The following is an 18,346-nucleotide window of genomic DNA, read 5'->3' as shown; positions in this document are numbered from 1 at the left end:
TTGAATACATATGTAAACAACAAGTCAATTCTCCTGGTGGGTGTTTGCCCTTCACCTCTACCTGCCTGTTTGGCTTTTAACATAGAGACAAAACAGAGGAGACCTTCACTAGAATGTATGCTGCTATGTCAAACATTTATTTATGCTCACTTTAGAGACCATAAGTGAAAAAATGTTAACAAGTGAAGCTTTTACTTATGTGGTAGCCAGCAAATCCTACTACTTAGATTGAAGCAATTATATAAACAATGTTATACAAGCCCATAAAGCCTGCATTTGGTACAGTCCTTGATTTCTTTACATTTTAGAGAAAGGCTGGCCTTCACCTACTTCGGTGAAGCCACAGTCTGAGCTTCTGTAAACTGGCTAACCCTGACTTGTTTTGGAACACTGTGACAAACTTTATGCCACATCTATCAATTCTTGTAAATACATACAAGGACTACATGACAATTAGTGCAGATATGGAAAGGTCAGCAGGCTTATACAAGCATGTGTTATCTGTTATTAGAAGGTCAATGACAGAGGTCAAATTTAAATGTCTGGTCTCTTTCAATTATGACGCAATGTCAAGTCAGTCACAGCACTTACAATGCAATGACAAGTAAGGTTCTATTACAACTTATTATGCAACAATGAAAGGATTCCAGTAGCGCTGCAACGATTATTTGAGTACTCGAGAAATTTGCGAGGGTAAAATGCATCGACCACTTTTGATTGTCGTGGCGCAGCGGTATGATCAGTGTTTTGGGCACAAGAGACCCTGGGTTACAGAGCAGTTACAGAGCAAAAACGTCTGTTTACTCCATGGGCACGCAGATTCTCACCCTTCCATTCTGAGAACAGTTGCTGCTTCACTTGCTGCCGTTTTCTTTCTGATGTTGTCTGTATAAAAAGCATGTTATATCATATAAAATGCTGTTTCTCTACTTCCTAAATGAATCTCTCATCATACATGGCTGTGGCCGTGTTTCATTGCCAGTTTCGTTGTTAAATCAACAAGAGTCCAGTCTCGTTGTATTTTGGAAATCTACTGGAAACTCTCTGATGTTCTGGTGCCTGACTACCTGTCTGCTCTAGGGCTGGGCGATTAATTGAAATTAGATTTCAATTTCGATTTTGGCTTCCTACGATTATAAAAACAAGATAATCAACGTAAAAATATTCTTGTGCCAAATGCCTTCTCTCCTGTGAAGTAAACGTAGCAGCGCACACTAGCTTTATAGCGGTGCGCCGCCCCCCGCACACAAACAGTTTTGAGACAATGTTTTGAGATAAGGGAGCAGCTACTTTAGCTGCCTGAGGGAAGTTGTTTATGACCAAGCGATAAAGGAGCAGAAAAAGCCACATAAAGTTAAAGTCTCCTCGTCTCCTGCCACCACCTGTCAGGCATCCATCGAGTGCACTCTTTATAATGCAACAGACTATCCAACCAGCTCCGGAGACAGCAAGAAATCACAGAGGCCATCACATTCATGCTAGCCAAAGAGGTGCACAATCAGCACCATTAGCAACCCGGGGTTCGAGAAACTGGTGACTATTATGGACAAGCGTTACACATTGCCGTCAGAGTTTTTCACTGCAGTTGCACTGCCTGCGCTTTTGGATGTTTAGTTAAAAAGTGCTTTATCTTGGCTAGATGCCGTAGGTCAAAGAAGAATCTAACAACGGATCAAATTTGGCTTTCAAGCTTTAAGTCAGGATCCATTTTAAAACCCAGGTTCACAAGCTCTGGTTTGCAGTACAGTTTCAAGTCATCCAGGTCTGCAGGGGCCGTACCTGCAGACCTGGGTCCAAAAATCATTGGAGTCATTAAGATGTAGCATGTTCAGTGCCATCCAAGATTTAATGTCTTTCAGACACATGTGAAGTGATTTCATAGACAGTCCATCCCTCTTTTTAAGGGGAATATAGATTTGACAGTCATCTGCATAGCAATGGAAGGATATGCCATGTCTTCTGAGGACTGAGCCCAGAGGGAGCAAATACAAAGAGAACAGAATAGGGCCTAAGATGGATCCCTGTGGGACTCCATAAGGCAGTGGCGCCTTGGAAGATTCGCAATCCCCCGGTCTTACACTAAAAGTTCGATTTGACAGATAGGACCTGAACCAGGCAAGAGCAGGGCCTGCTATGCCAACCCAGTGCTCAGTTAAATCCAGCAGCAGAAGAACCACACAGTCACCTTCATCACATGATAAAAGAATATCATTAAAAACTCTTAAAAGTGCAGATTCAGTGCTGTGCAATGCTTTAAAACCAGACTGAAAAATCTCCAACAAATTGTGCTCATTTAAATGTGCAATTATCTGAAAATTTTTTCCCAGACTTTAGATAAAAAGGGCAGTTTGGAGATTGGCCTGAAGTTTGAGCACTGGGCATGAGCCTGACATTGCAGGGCAGAGTGGTGTCAAACAACACAGGCATATGGTCGGAGAAAAAAGCATCACAAACCTCCAAGTTAAGAACAGGAAGAGCAGAAGATAAAACTAAATTAAAAGAGTCAATGAGGTTCAAAAACTCCTTAGTCATAGGTGTGTCTGGACAGCAGAAGTGAATATTAAAATCACCAACGATAAGGAGAGAGTCATATCTCATATCATATCTGTCCGAAGAGTCCGTGCTATGCACCGCAGACTCCGTAGATCCACTCCACGCTGCCGCAGGTGAGGAGAAGCGGGATGATCGGTACCAGGCAGGTGGGGACCGGCTCCAGCGAGCGCCATGAAGAAAACAGCTGGCGTGCAGCTCCAGGCTCACCCAGGGAAAGAGTATATCCGCGCGACAAGTAGGCCTTTAGTTTCACCAACCTCGGCAGCGCTTTCCTGGGAGCAGCGCAGGTAGCCGAAAAATGTGAGCTGGGATCAGAAAGTGGTGGAGGCAATGTCCCATGTCCATCAAACAGAAAACATGAGAGACTGTTGGCGAGTGGCTGAAGATCCAGTAGTGTTTGGCGATTATACACCAGGAGAGAGTTGACATTTTGACAAATTAAGGTTAGAAATGCTAAAAACACAATAACACTTGGCAGCGACAGACGACAGGCCACAAACACTGGCACCATCTTGTCGTGACATGTCACTTATTATCCTGCTATAGTGGACCATTGTCTGCCAGTATGATATCTGCATACAAATAAAACTGTAACAGACAGAATGCAAAGTCTCTCAGCTGGAGCTCAGCTTTAGAAAGACAGGAGACACAGAGGCAGAGAGGATGAGAGGTGAGAAGGATGAGAGAAGAGAACACTGTAGCTACATTGGAAACATGTTGAAGAAAACTAAATATATCTCAATCACAACTATTAAATAAATAATGGTGTATATGATTTTAATCATTTTTTTAATTCACCTAAATTTTGTGCCGGTGCACATAAGAAAAAAAGTTAGCAACCAGTGCAACCAGTGCAAAAAGTTAGTGTAAAGCCCTGTTATTGCATGCTGTTTTAATTAATCCAGCTTTTAAAAAAAAAAAAAAGGGCAGCAGTGGCGCAGTGGTATAGCAGGGTTGTCCCGTAACCGGAAGGTTGGTGGTTCCATCCCAACTCCTCCCTAGTCACTGTTGTGTGTCCATGGGCAAGACACTTTACCTGCATAGCCTCCAGTGGACTCACTGGTGTATGGCGCTCTTTGCTGGGCTGCCTTAAGCAATTTCCCCATTGTGGGACTAATAAAGGTTTCAATTATTATTATTATTATTATGTTACAAAGTGTGTTACTCCTTTTGGCCTCAAAAATCATATTTAAACATATTTAAGTTGAACATTAATATTCTAATCGTACTATGTTTGTTTAAATTGCTCTGGTGTTCATTGTGGCATTAAGTACTCTACCACAAAGTTTTTGATATTTACTTTTATGTATTTATTTTTGTCAGTTCAGCTGTAATTAAACATTAGTCGATCTGTGAAAAAGAAAAACCTGTTTTAATTTTAATAAAAGCCGATTTTCAAATGCATGTTTAATCGTTTTGAATAATCATGATTTCAATTGGAATCATAATAACCGTGATTATGATTTTTGCCATAATCGAGCAGCCGTAGTCTGCTCCATGGTTGGTGCTAATTGACACACCTTAGGCTATATCTCTGGCAGAGCAGCGTGTAGCTACGCTTCTGGGATGCTCTCCTACACGTCTGGTGTAGCTAATCAATAAAATGGAAGTGTTCCACAGCAGCTGTCGCACTGCTTACATTACGCTTCTGGTGTAAATCCAGCTTTAATCTGCTTATTCACTGACCTCTACTGTACATTGAACATTTCTTTTTATGAAAACTGTATTTTTGACTCCTATTCAGGTGGTTGAAGCAACATCCCCCCTTTTATAATGGTAGGGTTAGCACCAAGCTTTCCCAGAATAATGAGCGTTTTCTTTTCATTGTATGACCAATCGATTCTGCCTCATCTTTTTTAGTTCTTGTTTCTGTAAATAGGACACTTGACACCAGACATTCAGTAATATTAAACAAGCTTGTAACCACAAACACACATGCACTGCTTTCTGTCCCTCTGAAAAACAAAACCATAGTTGACTATGCACAAGGGAGTTTTCCTTCAGCTTTATATCAATTTAAACACAAGAAAACCTTTCTGAAAATCTCTTAATAGGTACAATACTCTACTTAGGAGAATACCTATCGGGAATTATGCCCCTAGGCAGGCTCTTACAATTTAAATATTAGTCTTATACTACACAGTATGGCGCTTTCTTTTGCACATGATGCTTTGTAAAGACAGACACTACCCATTGCATTCATCTCCGGCCTTTTCACCAAACCCCATTTTCCTTTGTACTCATTCATTTACACATTACATTGTCACTTGTACAGTTGAGGTAGAAGTGAAAAAAAAATTATTACAGACCAATACCCTGCACTACAAGCACATCACAGATGTGGACCTCCTATCTCAGGGCAAACTCAACTTATAAGGAACCCATAAGGAACTGTAAGGGAAAAACTGCAGTTCCTCAAACATAAACACCTAACATCGCAAAACAGTGTTAGTGATAATGGAAAAAACTTACTTGTGTGTAAATTGAGAATTAAACTAGTAATTCTAGTCTAGTAATTACACTTATTAAAATTGAGATGATTCATCATGGGGACAAATGAAAGAAGAAAATCAGTTATAAAACATGGGAAGGCTGTAAGCTATGGATGATATGCTACAGATACCACACTACTCTGCTTGTAACTCTCCGTCTCCTAATTTTATTTGACTCAGGAGTGTGTAAGGGAAACACTGGAATTTTCATTATAGAATTTATGTACCGTATTTTCACAACAGGGGCACTGCATTTTAGGGCACAGTCTTAATTACGGGGTCTATTTCTGTACTCAACACATAAATACGGCGCACCGTATTATAAGGCGCATGCTATGCTAAAGCAAACGTTCTACCCAAAAAGGGTAACGGAAGCAAAACAGTGAGTTAAGTCTAACTTTATTACAACAATGCGACAGTGCGAGTTCAAACATGCCAGCTTCCCTCTCATCACTGTCACCGTCGTTGCCGGCTGGCTGTTCAGAAATTATGCCGGCTTTCGCAAAAGCTCGGACAACAGTCAATGCAGATACATTAGTCCACGCATCCATTCACATATGGTGGCGTAACCTGCCCGGCACTGCCTCTCAGTCTTAGTAAAGCTGTGCTGGGCGTCCATCCATCGCTCCCACACCACTCGCAACTTTACTTTGAACGCCCTGTTTACGCCAACGTCCAGCGGTTGGAGGTCTTTTGTTAAACCTCCCGGGATTACGGCAAGCTCTCAATTCATCTGCTTCACCTGTTTTTTTACACCGGCTGTGAGACGGGCGCACATGGAGTCACAGATCAGCAGGGAAAATGCGTGAAAAAAAAACATCCAGTCTCTTTACATAAACCTCCCTGAGCCACTCTCTCATTTTCTCCTCCTGGGCTTCATGATGACTCCTGCTGGAAACTTTTCTTTTGGCAGTGTCTAAAAATGACATTTTTAAGATACCCATACATACGACCATAAGGCGCACCGATTTTTGAGAATATTTTAGGCTTTAAATGCGCCTTATAGTCGTGAAAATACAGTATAAGAAGAGGACACACAAAGGAGGAACAGAACTATTCTGAATCATGTAAACCGAGCTTTCTCACAGTAAGAACCACAACTAATAATTGTTGCTGTAAAGGGACTAAATATGTTGGATTTAGGGGTGGGCGATATGGCAAAAATTTTATATCACGATTCTAATGATAAAATCACGATCTCGATTTTATCACGATTTGTTTTTACATTGACACTAATTTGCATGTTTCTGTGTAAATGACGTCAGGTAGCCTACTCTGTCACCTCTCAAAAACTATCAGTAGATTTTAAAGGCAAACAACAACGTGCACTCAGTATTAGTTTTCAATAAACATGAAAATTTAAATAACAATTACAGAACAAAATAAAGTTTTATTTCAAATAGGTTAAAAAGAAGACTAATGTAATGCTATAAAGTATTATTCAACAGTCATTTAAACAGACTGAAGTGTGCCTCCTAAGGTTAAACAATAAATACAGTATTGAGACTTCAATGTGATTTAGAACAAATGATCAAACTTTAATGGGAATCATATCTAAGGAAAAACGGAGCTGTTGCTGTCACCTCTGTCCACCGTTTACTAGAGTCCTCATATGGAGCCTCTTCATCAAATGCCTGCGTTATTGTTTTGGTGACGTCATTAGCTGTTGCCTCTGTCTGCATCTGATGTACACACACACACACACACACAGGTTTAGAAGAGCTGCTGACGGCACAACAGCAGCGAACCTGAATATAACAAGCTGGTAATGTTCAGAGAGGTGGGCGCGTACGCGCTCGTAGCATTAGAATACACGCGGCCCTTCCACTGCGACACACCTCGCGCGCGCACACACACAGGCTTAGAAGATGCGCCGCTGCTGCCGGCAGAAATAGTACCGAACATAAAGGTGGAGTTCATTTTAGGGACCAGTTCCTCTGTTCTCTTTTCGTTTTCAGCCGTAGCTTCCTAACAGGGAGGCTGTCATTGGTTGGTTAGGTTCACATTTAGCGCACTGAGAGTTGGACGAGTGAAAAAAACTCATGCGTATGCGCGAACATAGAACTGCAAATAGTAGAACGTGCTCTATGGACGATAAAACGATCTGTCCGTTCTGGTAGATCGCCGATACGTTCAAATCCTTCACGATCATTTATCGTCAAATCGCACAGCCCTAGTTGGATTTACAGCAACCTAATAGAAACGGTCAACCATTAAATTGAAATAAACTAGCCCTCGTATGCTAGTCCTTGTACACGCTTTCTGACAACTGTTGAGCTGTGTATTTTGCTGTTTTTCTGTTTGTTCTACTATCTTCAAAAAGACGATACTCATGTGAAGCCATAAGGCATGTAAAATGAATCAAACCACAGAGAGCAGTTATTTAAGTCAAACTATATTACATGCAAAACATACATGTTGTGTGTATGGCTGTAATCTCCCAGTCAACTGGTCGATTTATTAGTTGATATATTTTGGCTCGACCAAAATTCTGAGCACAGTCCATCAGTCTATCTTTGAACACCCCCCTTGTTATCACTATTTTGAATTAGCCCGACCCACTGGAGACAGATAGATTGAAGAGTACCAGGCCCGGTGGTTTGCTGAATATTTATTTAATTTTGACCTTGTCATTTACAGTCAGTCCCACTCTATTATGTCAAAGACATCTGCAGTGTGGCAGCATTTGCACAATGCACAATGCATGTGATGCAAAACGCTGTCAGAGCCTACAGACTCGAGTGTGTGATTAATTTTGGTGCAAAATAATCAGGTCAAAACAATGTAATAATAAGCAAATAATCTGCTACTTATTGTAGTCTTTATGTTTACTTATAATCTAGGAAAACAAGGCTACCAGAATGGATAAGGCCAAATAAAATTCTTTTATTAAAATGGAAAGTTTTTTTTGTTCTAAGAAAGAATGACAAAAGTCCTGTGGTGATGACAGTATCAGAGATTTAATGTATCCAGGCCAGGGCAGCTTACCATTATTGAAAGAACAATAAATTCTGAATTATATTAGCAGGTTCTAAAGAAAGGCTATCAGGCTATCAGGCTATCAGGCTATCGTTCTCTGAACTGACCCTCAGGAGATAGTAGGTAATACAATCAATTTTGGAACATGTTCAAAAAGAAGTTCTAAATAGTTCACAAATGTTTGGGCAGCACTGTATTGTAAATCATTCAATCAATACTGTGCCTGAACCTGCCGTATACAGGATAAAAAAAACATGATAGAGACGTTCTCAAAAAACACACACAGCCCATTGGTTCTCACACAGTCACCTGCTATGGATTATATCATATTCTTTTATGTGTCAGCCCCATTGATCAAGTTTGGGCAACTTTAAAGGTGTTTGTTGAAGCAGTCTTTAAGTAAATAAGGGAGGATAATGTGCATTATAGTGTATTATTATTATTATTCAACCGACTAGTCTGAATCTGTACAAGCATCCTTTTAGGCATCCTTTATTCAAAAGTAGTTAGAACTCACACACTGTATGAAATAAATCTATTAAAATCGTTTTGGGTCAACACCAAAAAATATTAAACCTACTATATTACTATTCCTAAATGCAACTCTTTAACTCTCACCTGACCCTAATCCTTCTTGACATGAAAATAAATCCTCCATCAAAAAAACATACTGACAATTCCACTTGTATGCAACAGTCTCCAAGAACATGCCAAAATAAGTTTGATACTAATACTGTCCTAAATCCAGAAGTGCACAAGTTTTGATATTCAAAACAGTTTTAAATGTTAACTGCAGCTAGCACACTAACTTTAGGAGAAGCCTCACTGCCTACCCACCTAAAACTCTGTCACTCACTTCATGGGTGTTTACACTGCCATATGTCCTTATCGCACTGTTCACTTAACAACAAAGGTGAGAAACCAAGAACTGTTAGGCCTCCTCAAAAATCACGCAAGTCACATAAGCAGAGGCACCTGAAGAAAAAAGTATTTTTCTTTATCACTTCCTCTATTCCTAGTTTCAATATTTATTTTTTCACCCCCAACTCAAATCAACCCAAAGTAAAAGCTGCTGTGTGACACTTCTTATTGTTGCCCTGACCTTTTTTAAAGAAACTGGGCCACTGGGGCTCACCCAACTTCTCTCTTTCCTCCGTTTCCCCGCTTGTCCTATCAATTTCTTCCTGTATGTGATCTTTCTGTTTCTCTCATTCTTTGCCTTTACCTTTCTCCTTCCTTCCGTTTCCTCCCAACCCTCACAAATTCTCAGTCTGCTGCACCAGCCTTTTTTCTAGGCGAGAATGTAGGCCATTGCTCTGACAGCAGGAAGGCAGCAAGGAGTTATGGGAGCACTGCTCTTCTTCTCTGCATTCTGCAAGGCTACAGCTGCTGAAGACTGTACGGCAGCCTGCATGTATGTATGTATTTGTGTGTGTTAGCTGCCTCACACAGAATCAGAGTGCCAGAGTGGAGGGACAAACCACAGCATATAGCAGCCAGAACTGCACAGGCTACACCAAGAGCCCATCTGTTGCAGCTTTGCAAAAAATGAGAGCTCTTGCACGTTCCCATTGCACAATATCAAACATGATGTCAAACACAGATGGGAACAAATGTTTATTTTATCTACAAGCTCTGATTTATAATAACAATAATTCTACAGGACTGTAAACTTCACCTGATCACCTTGATTAAAAGTTAGCCGCATCTAGAAAAATTATTGCCTTCACGTAAAATAGTAAACAAACAAAAAAACCTACCAAAAACACTATTCAGTCAAAACTAGCTTCTCGTTCAGTATAACATTTTCAAATGTAAAATGAAGCAAGAATACACTAAACATAACTTTATAAAAAAAATTATAAAGCAGAACCAGTGTTTTTCTTTGATAAGGTCACCCAGAAAAAGTTTGTACAGCCTTTAGCGAGAGCAAAGTTTATGGTCAGGCAGTTATGTCAGGATGAGCAGACTCAATCTTATTTTGAATACCTGGCCTTTTGAGGCCTCAACATCATCTTATTACCTGTCTTTTAACAAGTTTCCTAACAACTAATAGTCCACAGTGGAACAAAAGGAAGAAGCAAAAGATTTCAAAATGCGGGCAACCATTGCAACAGACACGTCAAAAATCATCAAGTCTGAAGGCATTCTACCAAAGACAAGGTAAGGAAAAGGAGTTTGTCTTTTCTCTGTCACTTTTCAAATTATTTCTATCTTCTGTTCCCCATGTCACTGTGAGCTGTTCACAGCTGTCTTGATATGGATCATTAAAAAAATGTCAACACCTTCAAGAAGAGAAGGCAATCATCATATACATTTGACATTATTCAGAGGAAGCCAAATATGGACACAGAAAAACAAAAATGTTCAAAAGCTCAAAGATCACACGAAAAAAACATGTTACTAAATCTTTAGAGCAAGACGCTGATTCACGTACACTTTGTCCTGTGACATAGGTTTGTGACAACACTGCAAGACAAACACTGGCCACTGTACGGTATATGCGGACATGTACATTGCCAGCCACCGTGGCAAGTGACCCACACGGATCGTACACTGATATTTTCACAGATGGGTATCAAGAATCCTGGGGACTTGAAAAACAAACAGCATCAACACCTTTTCTATAGAAACAGACTGGCAGGCAAGGTGCAGCACTGCTCAATTCTAAAATGGCTGCATTTACCTTCAAGATGCAGAGCGTGGACAGAAAGAAAAGTGCTCCCTACTTCCCACAAGTTGTCTCAAATGTGTGCTGATTCTTAGGTACGCCTATGTTCATGGTTTACAACAAATAAATCAAAGATAGATGCTTTATTTATACTCTAAAACCAATCAAGCACCCACAGCTTCCTGAAGTCAAAAGCTGAAGCCAACACATAACTCTACACTGTGTGCACAATTATTAGGTAAGTTTTATTTTTGAAGATTCATTGTATTATTGAATAACTACAGTGCTCTCACTCAATCCAAAATGTTAATAAACATCAAACCTGAATATTTAAGAAAGTAAAGCTTTCTTAGGATGTCAATGTGTGCACAATAATGGCAACTACTGGCGCACAAAATTATTATACAACTAAACCTCACTCATTTATTTTCATCTCGTAAAGGTAGACTAAGTCAAAATCTAGATATAAACATTTCTAACTTTAAAATACATGAGTGACCACTAGACACCTTCCATTCATGTAATCTGTCAGTTTCTTGCCAGTCAACTTTTTGTGCAGCAGCAACCAGCCTCCCACACACTGTTCAGAGTTCTCAATAGGGTTTAGGTCAGGTGAGGAAGGGGGCCATGTCATTATTCTTTCATCTTTAAGACCTTTACTATCTTGCCTAATATACAATGATATACGGTGTTGATCTCTTTAGGCATTAGAGCATTTAAAGAATTGTGATGAAAATGTAAATAATATGAAGTAATATAACTCTCTAATTTTCTACAGGTAAAAGGTAAATACTTAAATTGACATTACAATGAAATATCTCAGTGCATAAACATTAGCAAAGTTGACACAACTGCACACTAGAACTTTAGATTTATGGTGAGTGGTTTTCATTTCATTATTTAAAACTTATGAATTTGATTTTCAATTAGTTAAACTTATATTCAGATTTCAGTGTCAGCTGTCTTTTCATAGATTGACCCATGCTTACTGTTTTGCACAGTGAAACTGTGTCAGGAAATCCTCTGACCTCAATGCAATTTAAAAATGCACATTCTTTAAATGTTGAAGGTTCAGAGTAGTTTTTACAGACTTGTCAATCAATATTATTTGCTATAAACTCAGTTTTGCCCATCAAAAGTTACTCAGATCAAAGAATGGTTGATAACCACATTTTACATGAGGGCAAAGACGAGTTTTAGACAGTACGCCAGTTTGTTTAAGGTAAACAGAAGTTAATCTTTCCTGAAGCTGCATGTATGTTGTTGACATAATTTAGAGTAGTATCCATTAAACCTGACGTAACATTTTGAATACTGAGACTGTGAGGACAGTTATTGCGTTCAGAGCTCAATTTGGGGGTTCACTGAGGCAGTCCGTGCATCCTTACGTAAGCATTTCCTAACGTGTTTCTGTGCAGGTGGCGACTGAAAACCCCACCAGCAAAACAATTTAAGGATTTAATTGGAGAACACGGCGTAAGTGGATTGTAGTAACGTTAGGTGAAAAAAATCAACAATGAGTCAGAAGTGTTTGGAGGCCCTGAGCACTGCCTCCGCTGCAGCGGCCACTTCAATCATGGATTGTTAAGGATGACATGTCGTGCAATTACTGCGATGCTTCTCGATTGGCATACCTGTTTTGTGGTCCGTTCAGCTTGAAAACAATAATCCTGGCAATGAGGTCTTGCGTTATATTGTCACGCTGGATGATCAATTCCCATGCAAACGGTAGCTTGAACTGTGTAAAACAAGCGAGTTAGCTAACTTTGCTAACCAGCTTAACTCAATGCTTGCGACAAGGATAGTTAGATGTCTGACTTTTTATCCACTGTTACTTTGGATTGATCATTTTGCGGTCAGCTATGGCGATCATATTATAAACACTGACAGGTACGCTCAGAAACCGGGCAGAAGTTGTACGTTAGCTGGCTCGCTATCAATTTACCGTCCGCGTATGTTGACAAACAAGTCTGCGTGGTTAAAATCACACACGACTTGAAGCTAGCTAACGCCAGGTTGCTAGCACGGTTAGCTTAGCTAGCTAACCAGCTTGCTAAATCCAAACCTCGTTCCGCAAATCCTTTTCCGTTGTGTGCGACTTACATCCCATTGGCAGCAGCAAATAATAAGTATCTCTCAGAATCACTGTGGGTGGTTACGGTTTTTCAATGACGGCGCACTCCCGTTTGCTAACCCAAGTTATCGCTTTGGTCTCTGCTCTCCGCCATTTCCAATCTCTCAACACAAACAAACAGCGCTGCTGCTCGTGCGTACGGAGCGTCGGCGCGTTCACGATGCGTCCAGCGGGCTGAAGCCTTGACTGTGTTGATAGAGAGACGAGCCGACTGTTGATTACACGTGATCAACGAGATGTTTGTGTGATTATGAGAAAGGCTACTTTAATATAACAACGTGTTCATATGGCACCGCAGACAGTGAATGGAAAAGGCAGGAACTAAAGGCCCCCTGTAGTATGATGCATGCAGTGTGGAGATCTGCATACAGATGCGTCCTGACCAATGGCTACATTATTTATGAGGGCACAGTGTAGGTTTAGAATCATGGTTATGTAGGTAGGCCCTTTAATGTTTAGCAGCACACAGACACTTAAGACAAATAATAAATATAAACAAAATGTTTATGTTCCACTGGCATTTCTGAACTTTTTTGGTTGTTATTAAGTAATTTTTTTCATAACAAGACATCATATCTGTCCAAAGAAAGGCCAGTGTTCTTCCTGAAGAAGCTTTTTAATTCTCCTCAGTAATCACTAGGTTGTGTGCTGTGGCGTGGTGACATTTGTAGCTCAGAAAACCAAAACATCCAGCTGTAGTTGTAGTAGTTAAATTGCTAGATGATCTTCTCTGGGGCTTTTCTCTCACACTTGGGTTCTTTTTATCTGTAAACCATAGTGAAGGTAACACAACTCTTAGTACAGAGGTAGCTCTGCTGAAGTCAGCACAAAATGTGGTGAAAAAACCAAGCCCAAACCCCTGACAAACACATCATCATGGCATGTGCTGCTCTTCTTATCTTTGGACCAAGAGCACCTTGCCAGGTTTTAAGCTATGTGCTTGCCAACAAACCATTGTGGTTCGGAGCTGTAAGTTCTGCAAGGAAGCACTGCTGGCAATAGGTGCACTTTAGCAACTAAAAATGAGTGTTCAAAAAATCAGCAATTCTTTGCAGTATCCATGATTCAAAAAGTAGAGAAGATTGAAGCAAGGCAAAGCTTTAATGTCTTTTCTTATAGGAAATAATGTTTTTCACATTTGCAGTTTCTCATCTCATACCTTCTGTGTTTCTCCCACACTGCAGCAGCACAGCTGCAGCTGTAGTTTCGGCGCCCTTGGTCTTTTGCTTCCTATTCACTCCGCACATTGTGATGAAATTACATGTGAGAACGAGAGTAGCGTGTGCATAGGCGTGTCTTCAGGAGGTATTCTGGGAAATACTCTGAAGTAATTACATCGTTTGTAATATGTTGATTGGTCACATACATTCCTCCAGAGCCTACAGTCTTACTTCAAAGTTCAAGTTTATGACTCATGAAAGCAGGAGCTGGCTAATTACTATTCCGTTTGACTTTTGTATGATTGGTTAATAATGGCTGCTCATTGTAGCATGCTTGATGAGGGTGCTGGAATTTGAAGAGGAGTTGCACAGAAAAACATGCAGTCTGATTTTTAAACATTTTCATTCATTGCTGTGTAAATGATCAAGAACAGTGTTTATTGTAGAGATGTTGTAATGAAGCACAGGTGATCAGCGTCATAGCAGATTGGTAAAGACATACATTAAGTATAAAATCAAATTCTTCTCTAAGAATCTTATTTCATGGACTTTCTGAGTTCTATAGAGATCCTCTGATATATTCTCGTCCTTTCACAAGTGGAGCCTAGAGCAGATCCAACAACTGTTTGATTGAGAAGTTCAGAGGACACATCAGAAAGATGAACACTGCCTTAATACAATGTGTGAGGACAATTCCCAGCTGACTGAGAGGTGGACGTCTTTTATTACAAAAACTTAATAAAGTCATACAGAATGCTTATGGCAAACAGAGGCCGCAACAATATCAGAAGCACCTTTGTTAGAATACAAAATATTATACAATATTATACAAAGTATTTAGGTACAGTTGCAATTTAGGTGTCGTTAGTGTGCCTGTTACTTTTTAAGTCTGGATGACTTACCAGCAACCGTGGTATGTAATATATAAACAATCTACCTGACCTAAATGCTTGGGAACCTTTAAACAACTGTAACTTTAGTCGTGCCTGCTAGCTTCCCTGCAAGTGCAGTTTTGCTGAACTCTTGTTATTTATATGTTTTTTAGCCTGTGTTTAGCATGCTATGTGAAAACATGAACTCACAAATCTTCTTTACTGGTTTTCACTGAAAATTGGTGCAGTGGAAAATGTAGTTCATGGAAAAATGAGTCTTCATCTTTTACAGCAGATAAAACATCAGTGACTCCTGGGTACACTCTGTTTGAGCTATTTTTAGTTTATTCTGTGTGAGCTCTACAAAAATAAGTCGGGTAACAGCAAGATCAGGTGTGAAAGTAGTATGAATTATTTGACAGGTCATTGTCAAAAGAAATTGGAGATGTAATGATTAAACAGGTCCAGCGTCAGCCTTGGGTCAACCACCCTCTTGCTGTGCTTGGTAAACTTCCTTAGGTGAGCATCCTCACCCGGTGCCAACACCAGCTCCTCTCAGTCTGGATGAACAGTGGACATGAAAGTGTGTTGCAGCTGAGGATCAGCACTTCCAGGTGAAGGGGGAGGGTCTTATGTAGATAGAGTGGATTCAGTAAACTTCGTACATACACCTGATTTTTTATTTGTATGAGTGCACAAACACAAATGTTGTTTAAATGTCAGGATGTAAATGGGACCGAAAAGGCTGCCTCTGTTATTTAAACTGTGCACTGCATGGCATCGGTGGACAGTGGACTCTAAGGCAGCAGCAGCAGCAGTCATTTGAAGAGTTTGAATTTGCGCATGTGAGGCTGGACAGTTTCTTTGGGGTATGGCTTTAGAGCCAAGCATGTGGGGATGTTCTCTGGTTGTTCAATCCAAAGCTTGTGGAACACACCAGCCTGTATCAGACTCTCTGATAAGCTAGAGAGGGCAGCCTCATCTGGAGCCTGGAAACAGAGAAACAACCTCATTTTATACCAGGGTACAAGAATGTATCTATAATATAATCTGTATGATAATCGCCCGACAAAAATCACAGTACAAACCACAATAAAACTCATTCTCTTTGTATATTTCCATACAGAGACTATGTTGTTGTTGTATACTGGAGCAACTGATATTATCCTACTATATTAAACATATTGCATTAGTTTTGCACACAAGACTTCTTTTTTAAAAATCTCTTTTACAGTATCTAATATATATTTATGAAACATACCATCACGCATTATTACTGTGCCCTAAAAACTGAAAATAATTGCTGGTAATTGCTCCTGCAGAAATGTAATGTTAAATCAATGCAACCTACCACGGCATGTTGCACTTTATTAATGTATGACCCCTGCAAATTGACGATTATGCCGGCGGTAAATGTGTCAATATTTGAATGGAGTTTGGCGAGGCGCTTACCCCCAGCACTACTTTATGCATTGAGTCCAGCTCCGCCAGGTACTGCTGCGTGTCCGGGTCTTCGTAGTGAAGGTGGATGGCAGCGGTAGCGGCGTGGCATGCCTGAGTTATCACGGCTCCCAGAGGCCAGGACAGTTTGTGGACCAAGTCCGAGCGGACTACGACGTACTGAACCAGCCTGCCTGGAGACGCCGCCGCTCCTGATGCTGCCATGTTTACAGCGTAACAGGAACGGGTTTGTTTGTTATCCGGGTCAAACGCTGTAGATCATATTTTAGCTACACCGCACTCTGGTGGTTACTATTATAACTACAAGGTCAAACAGAGTTGTACTGTACAGTTATATGGCTCGAGAATCCAATTCTGTATAACATGTCTTATTATTACGCAACCAAAACTGATACCTTGAAGCCCTTGTCATGTTGGAAAACTCATCAAACTTTTAAAATTCAGCTTCTGAATAGTTTCGTATTTCAGTGCTTCTGCAAATGGGCGTGGCCAAAGTCCTCAGCAGTGCCCACTTCAATTTGTCATATATAATAATAATGTCATAATAATTTGTATCTCCTCAACACAAAAACTATTTATAAGGAATCTAAACCCAGCAGGAAGACTGATGTTTATTAAAACCTTGCACATGCTGTATTTTAGCAAACCCTGTCTCAGGAAAGAACCTTACGTTTTCATGTGATTGTGTGGTAGAGCTGCAAACATGATTATTTACCATAAAACAGGAAGTTCCTGTATTTTTCACATTCTTTTTTATCCCCTATACTTACTCAGCTCATGACTTTGCACTCACTTTACGTGCAGACAGTGGTGTCTCATGTGGATTTCATGACCGCCTATAGAAAATGGCCTGATGGCAACCACTACATATACATACATACATACATATTTTTCCACCTTAATTCTACCTGAATGAGAAATCCTATCTGTTCCAGCCATCATGTAATCTTTGAGTGCCCTCTAGTGGTGTGTTTGAGACATGTCAGCTTATTTCTGTGAATGTCAACATACTTATGTTTGAAGCTATGAATCAATCCTAGCACTCCCAAATCAAAGCTTTTCAAATACAATGGCAAATTTATTTATTTTATTTTATCAAAATAAATAAAGAACACATTTTCAAAGCACATTAAGAATGCTCCCAAAAAGTGTTTGCGCTGTCCAGATTCTGTAAAAAAACAATTCAGTCTGTTAAGTTGGTCTGGCTGTTTCAGAGTGTCACTCAGATTCACTCTGTTAAAGATCACAAAACAGGCCCAACACAGACCATCTTTTAGTTTTCTTTAACTTTAACCATCAGCACTGAGTCCATAACTCTGACCTAAACCTTATCACAACCTTTACCCTAAAACCAAGTTTTAACCCTCTATAGCCATTTGAGGGTGGCTGTTGTTCTTAAAATTTTACTCACCTTGCAGAAATATATAGAAATATAATGTACTACTCTCTACTGTACTCTACTCTGGATGCCCTCCTGTGTTCATACCAGTGCCTAAAACACAGCACCCCAAAGACCTCAGCAGCTACAGGACCGGTGGCTTTGACACCCTGGATAGACTGGTCCTGAGACACCTCTGCTCCACAGTGGGCTCCTCCATGGATCTGATGCAGTTTGCCTACCTGCCTAATGTTGGAGTGGAGGATGCTGTGATCCTCCTGCTACATCAAGCTTTTTCTCAACTGTGTTCTTTAATTTTTCAAGTGCCTTGAACACCATTCAGCCAGTGATTTTGAAGTAGAGGACAGGGGTGGACCACCAGCTGTCAAAGTGGATCCAGAACTACCTCACAAACTGAACACGGTTTGTGAGAGACCGGAACTGTGTGTCTGACCTGCTCACCAGTGGTCCTGGCCCCTCTCCTCTTCACCCTCTACACGGCAAACTTCAGGCACAGCACCGACAGCTGTGTGCTGCAGTTCTCTGATGACTTCGCTGCCAACTACATGTAGCACAGAGGACAGTAAAACCACCTGCTGGTCAACATGGGGAAAACCAAGGAGATAGAGGTGGTGGACTTTGTCTT

At 40.4% G+C, this 18,346-nt stretch overlaps 2 protein-coding genes across 5 annotated transcripts in view; both read right to left on the bottom strand.

Moving 5' to 3' along the window:
- Window positions 1-12,947, bottom strand: part of ncoa1 (nuclear receptor coactivator 1) — a 49,045-nt gene extending 36,098 nt beyond the window's left edge. For 2 of the 4 annotated variants that reach the window (XM_028396649.1, XM_028396650.1), the window contains exon 1: window positions 12,330-12,947. The gene's annotated coding sequence lies outside the window, so the exon portion shown is untranslated. The remainder of the gene's footprint in view (window positions 1-12,329) is intronic. The other 2 variants (XM_028396647.1, XM_028396648.1) reach the window with 2 other exon arrangements.
- A 2,236-nt stretch (window positions 12,948-15,183) lies between these two features.
- ptrhd1 (peptidyl-tRNA hydrolase domain containing 1) lies at window positions 15,184-16,540 on the bottom strand. The gene is made up of 2 exons (XM_028396656.1): window positions 16,314-16,540; window positions 15,184-15,850 (listed from the first exon to the last, which is right to left on the bottom strand). The coding sequence occupies exons 1-2, from the start codon at window positions 16,524-16,526 to the stop codon at window positions 15,680-15,682; spliced, it is 384 nt and encodes a 127-aa protein (XP_028252457.1). The 5' UTR covers window positions 16,527-16,540; the 3' UTR covers window positions 15,184-15,679.
- Between the last annotated feature and the right edge of the window lie 1,806 nt (window positions 16,541-18,346).

The sequence above is a fragment of the Parambassis ranga genome, chromosome 24 (genome assembly GCF_900634625.1).
Source record: "Parambassis ranga chromosome 24, fParRan2.1, whole genome shotgun sequence".
Classification (NCBI taxonomy): domain Eukaryota; kingdom Metazoa; phylum Chordata; class Actinopteri; family Ambassidae; genus Parambassis; species Parambassis ranga.
This window is presented reverse-complemented; position numbering and strand designations above follow the sequence as displayed.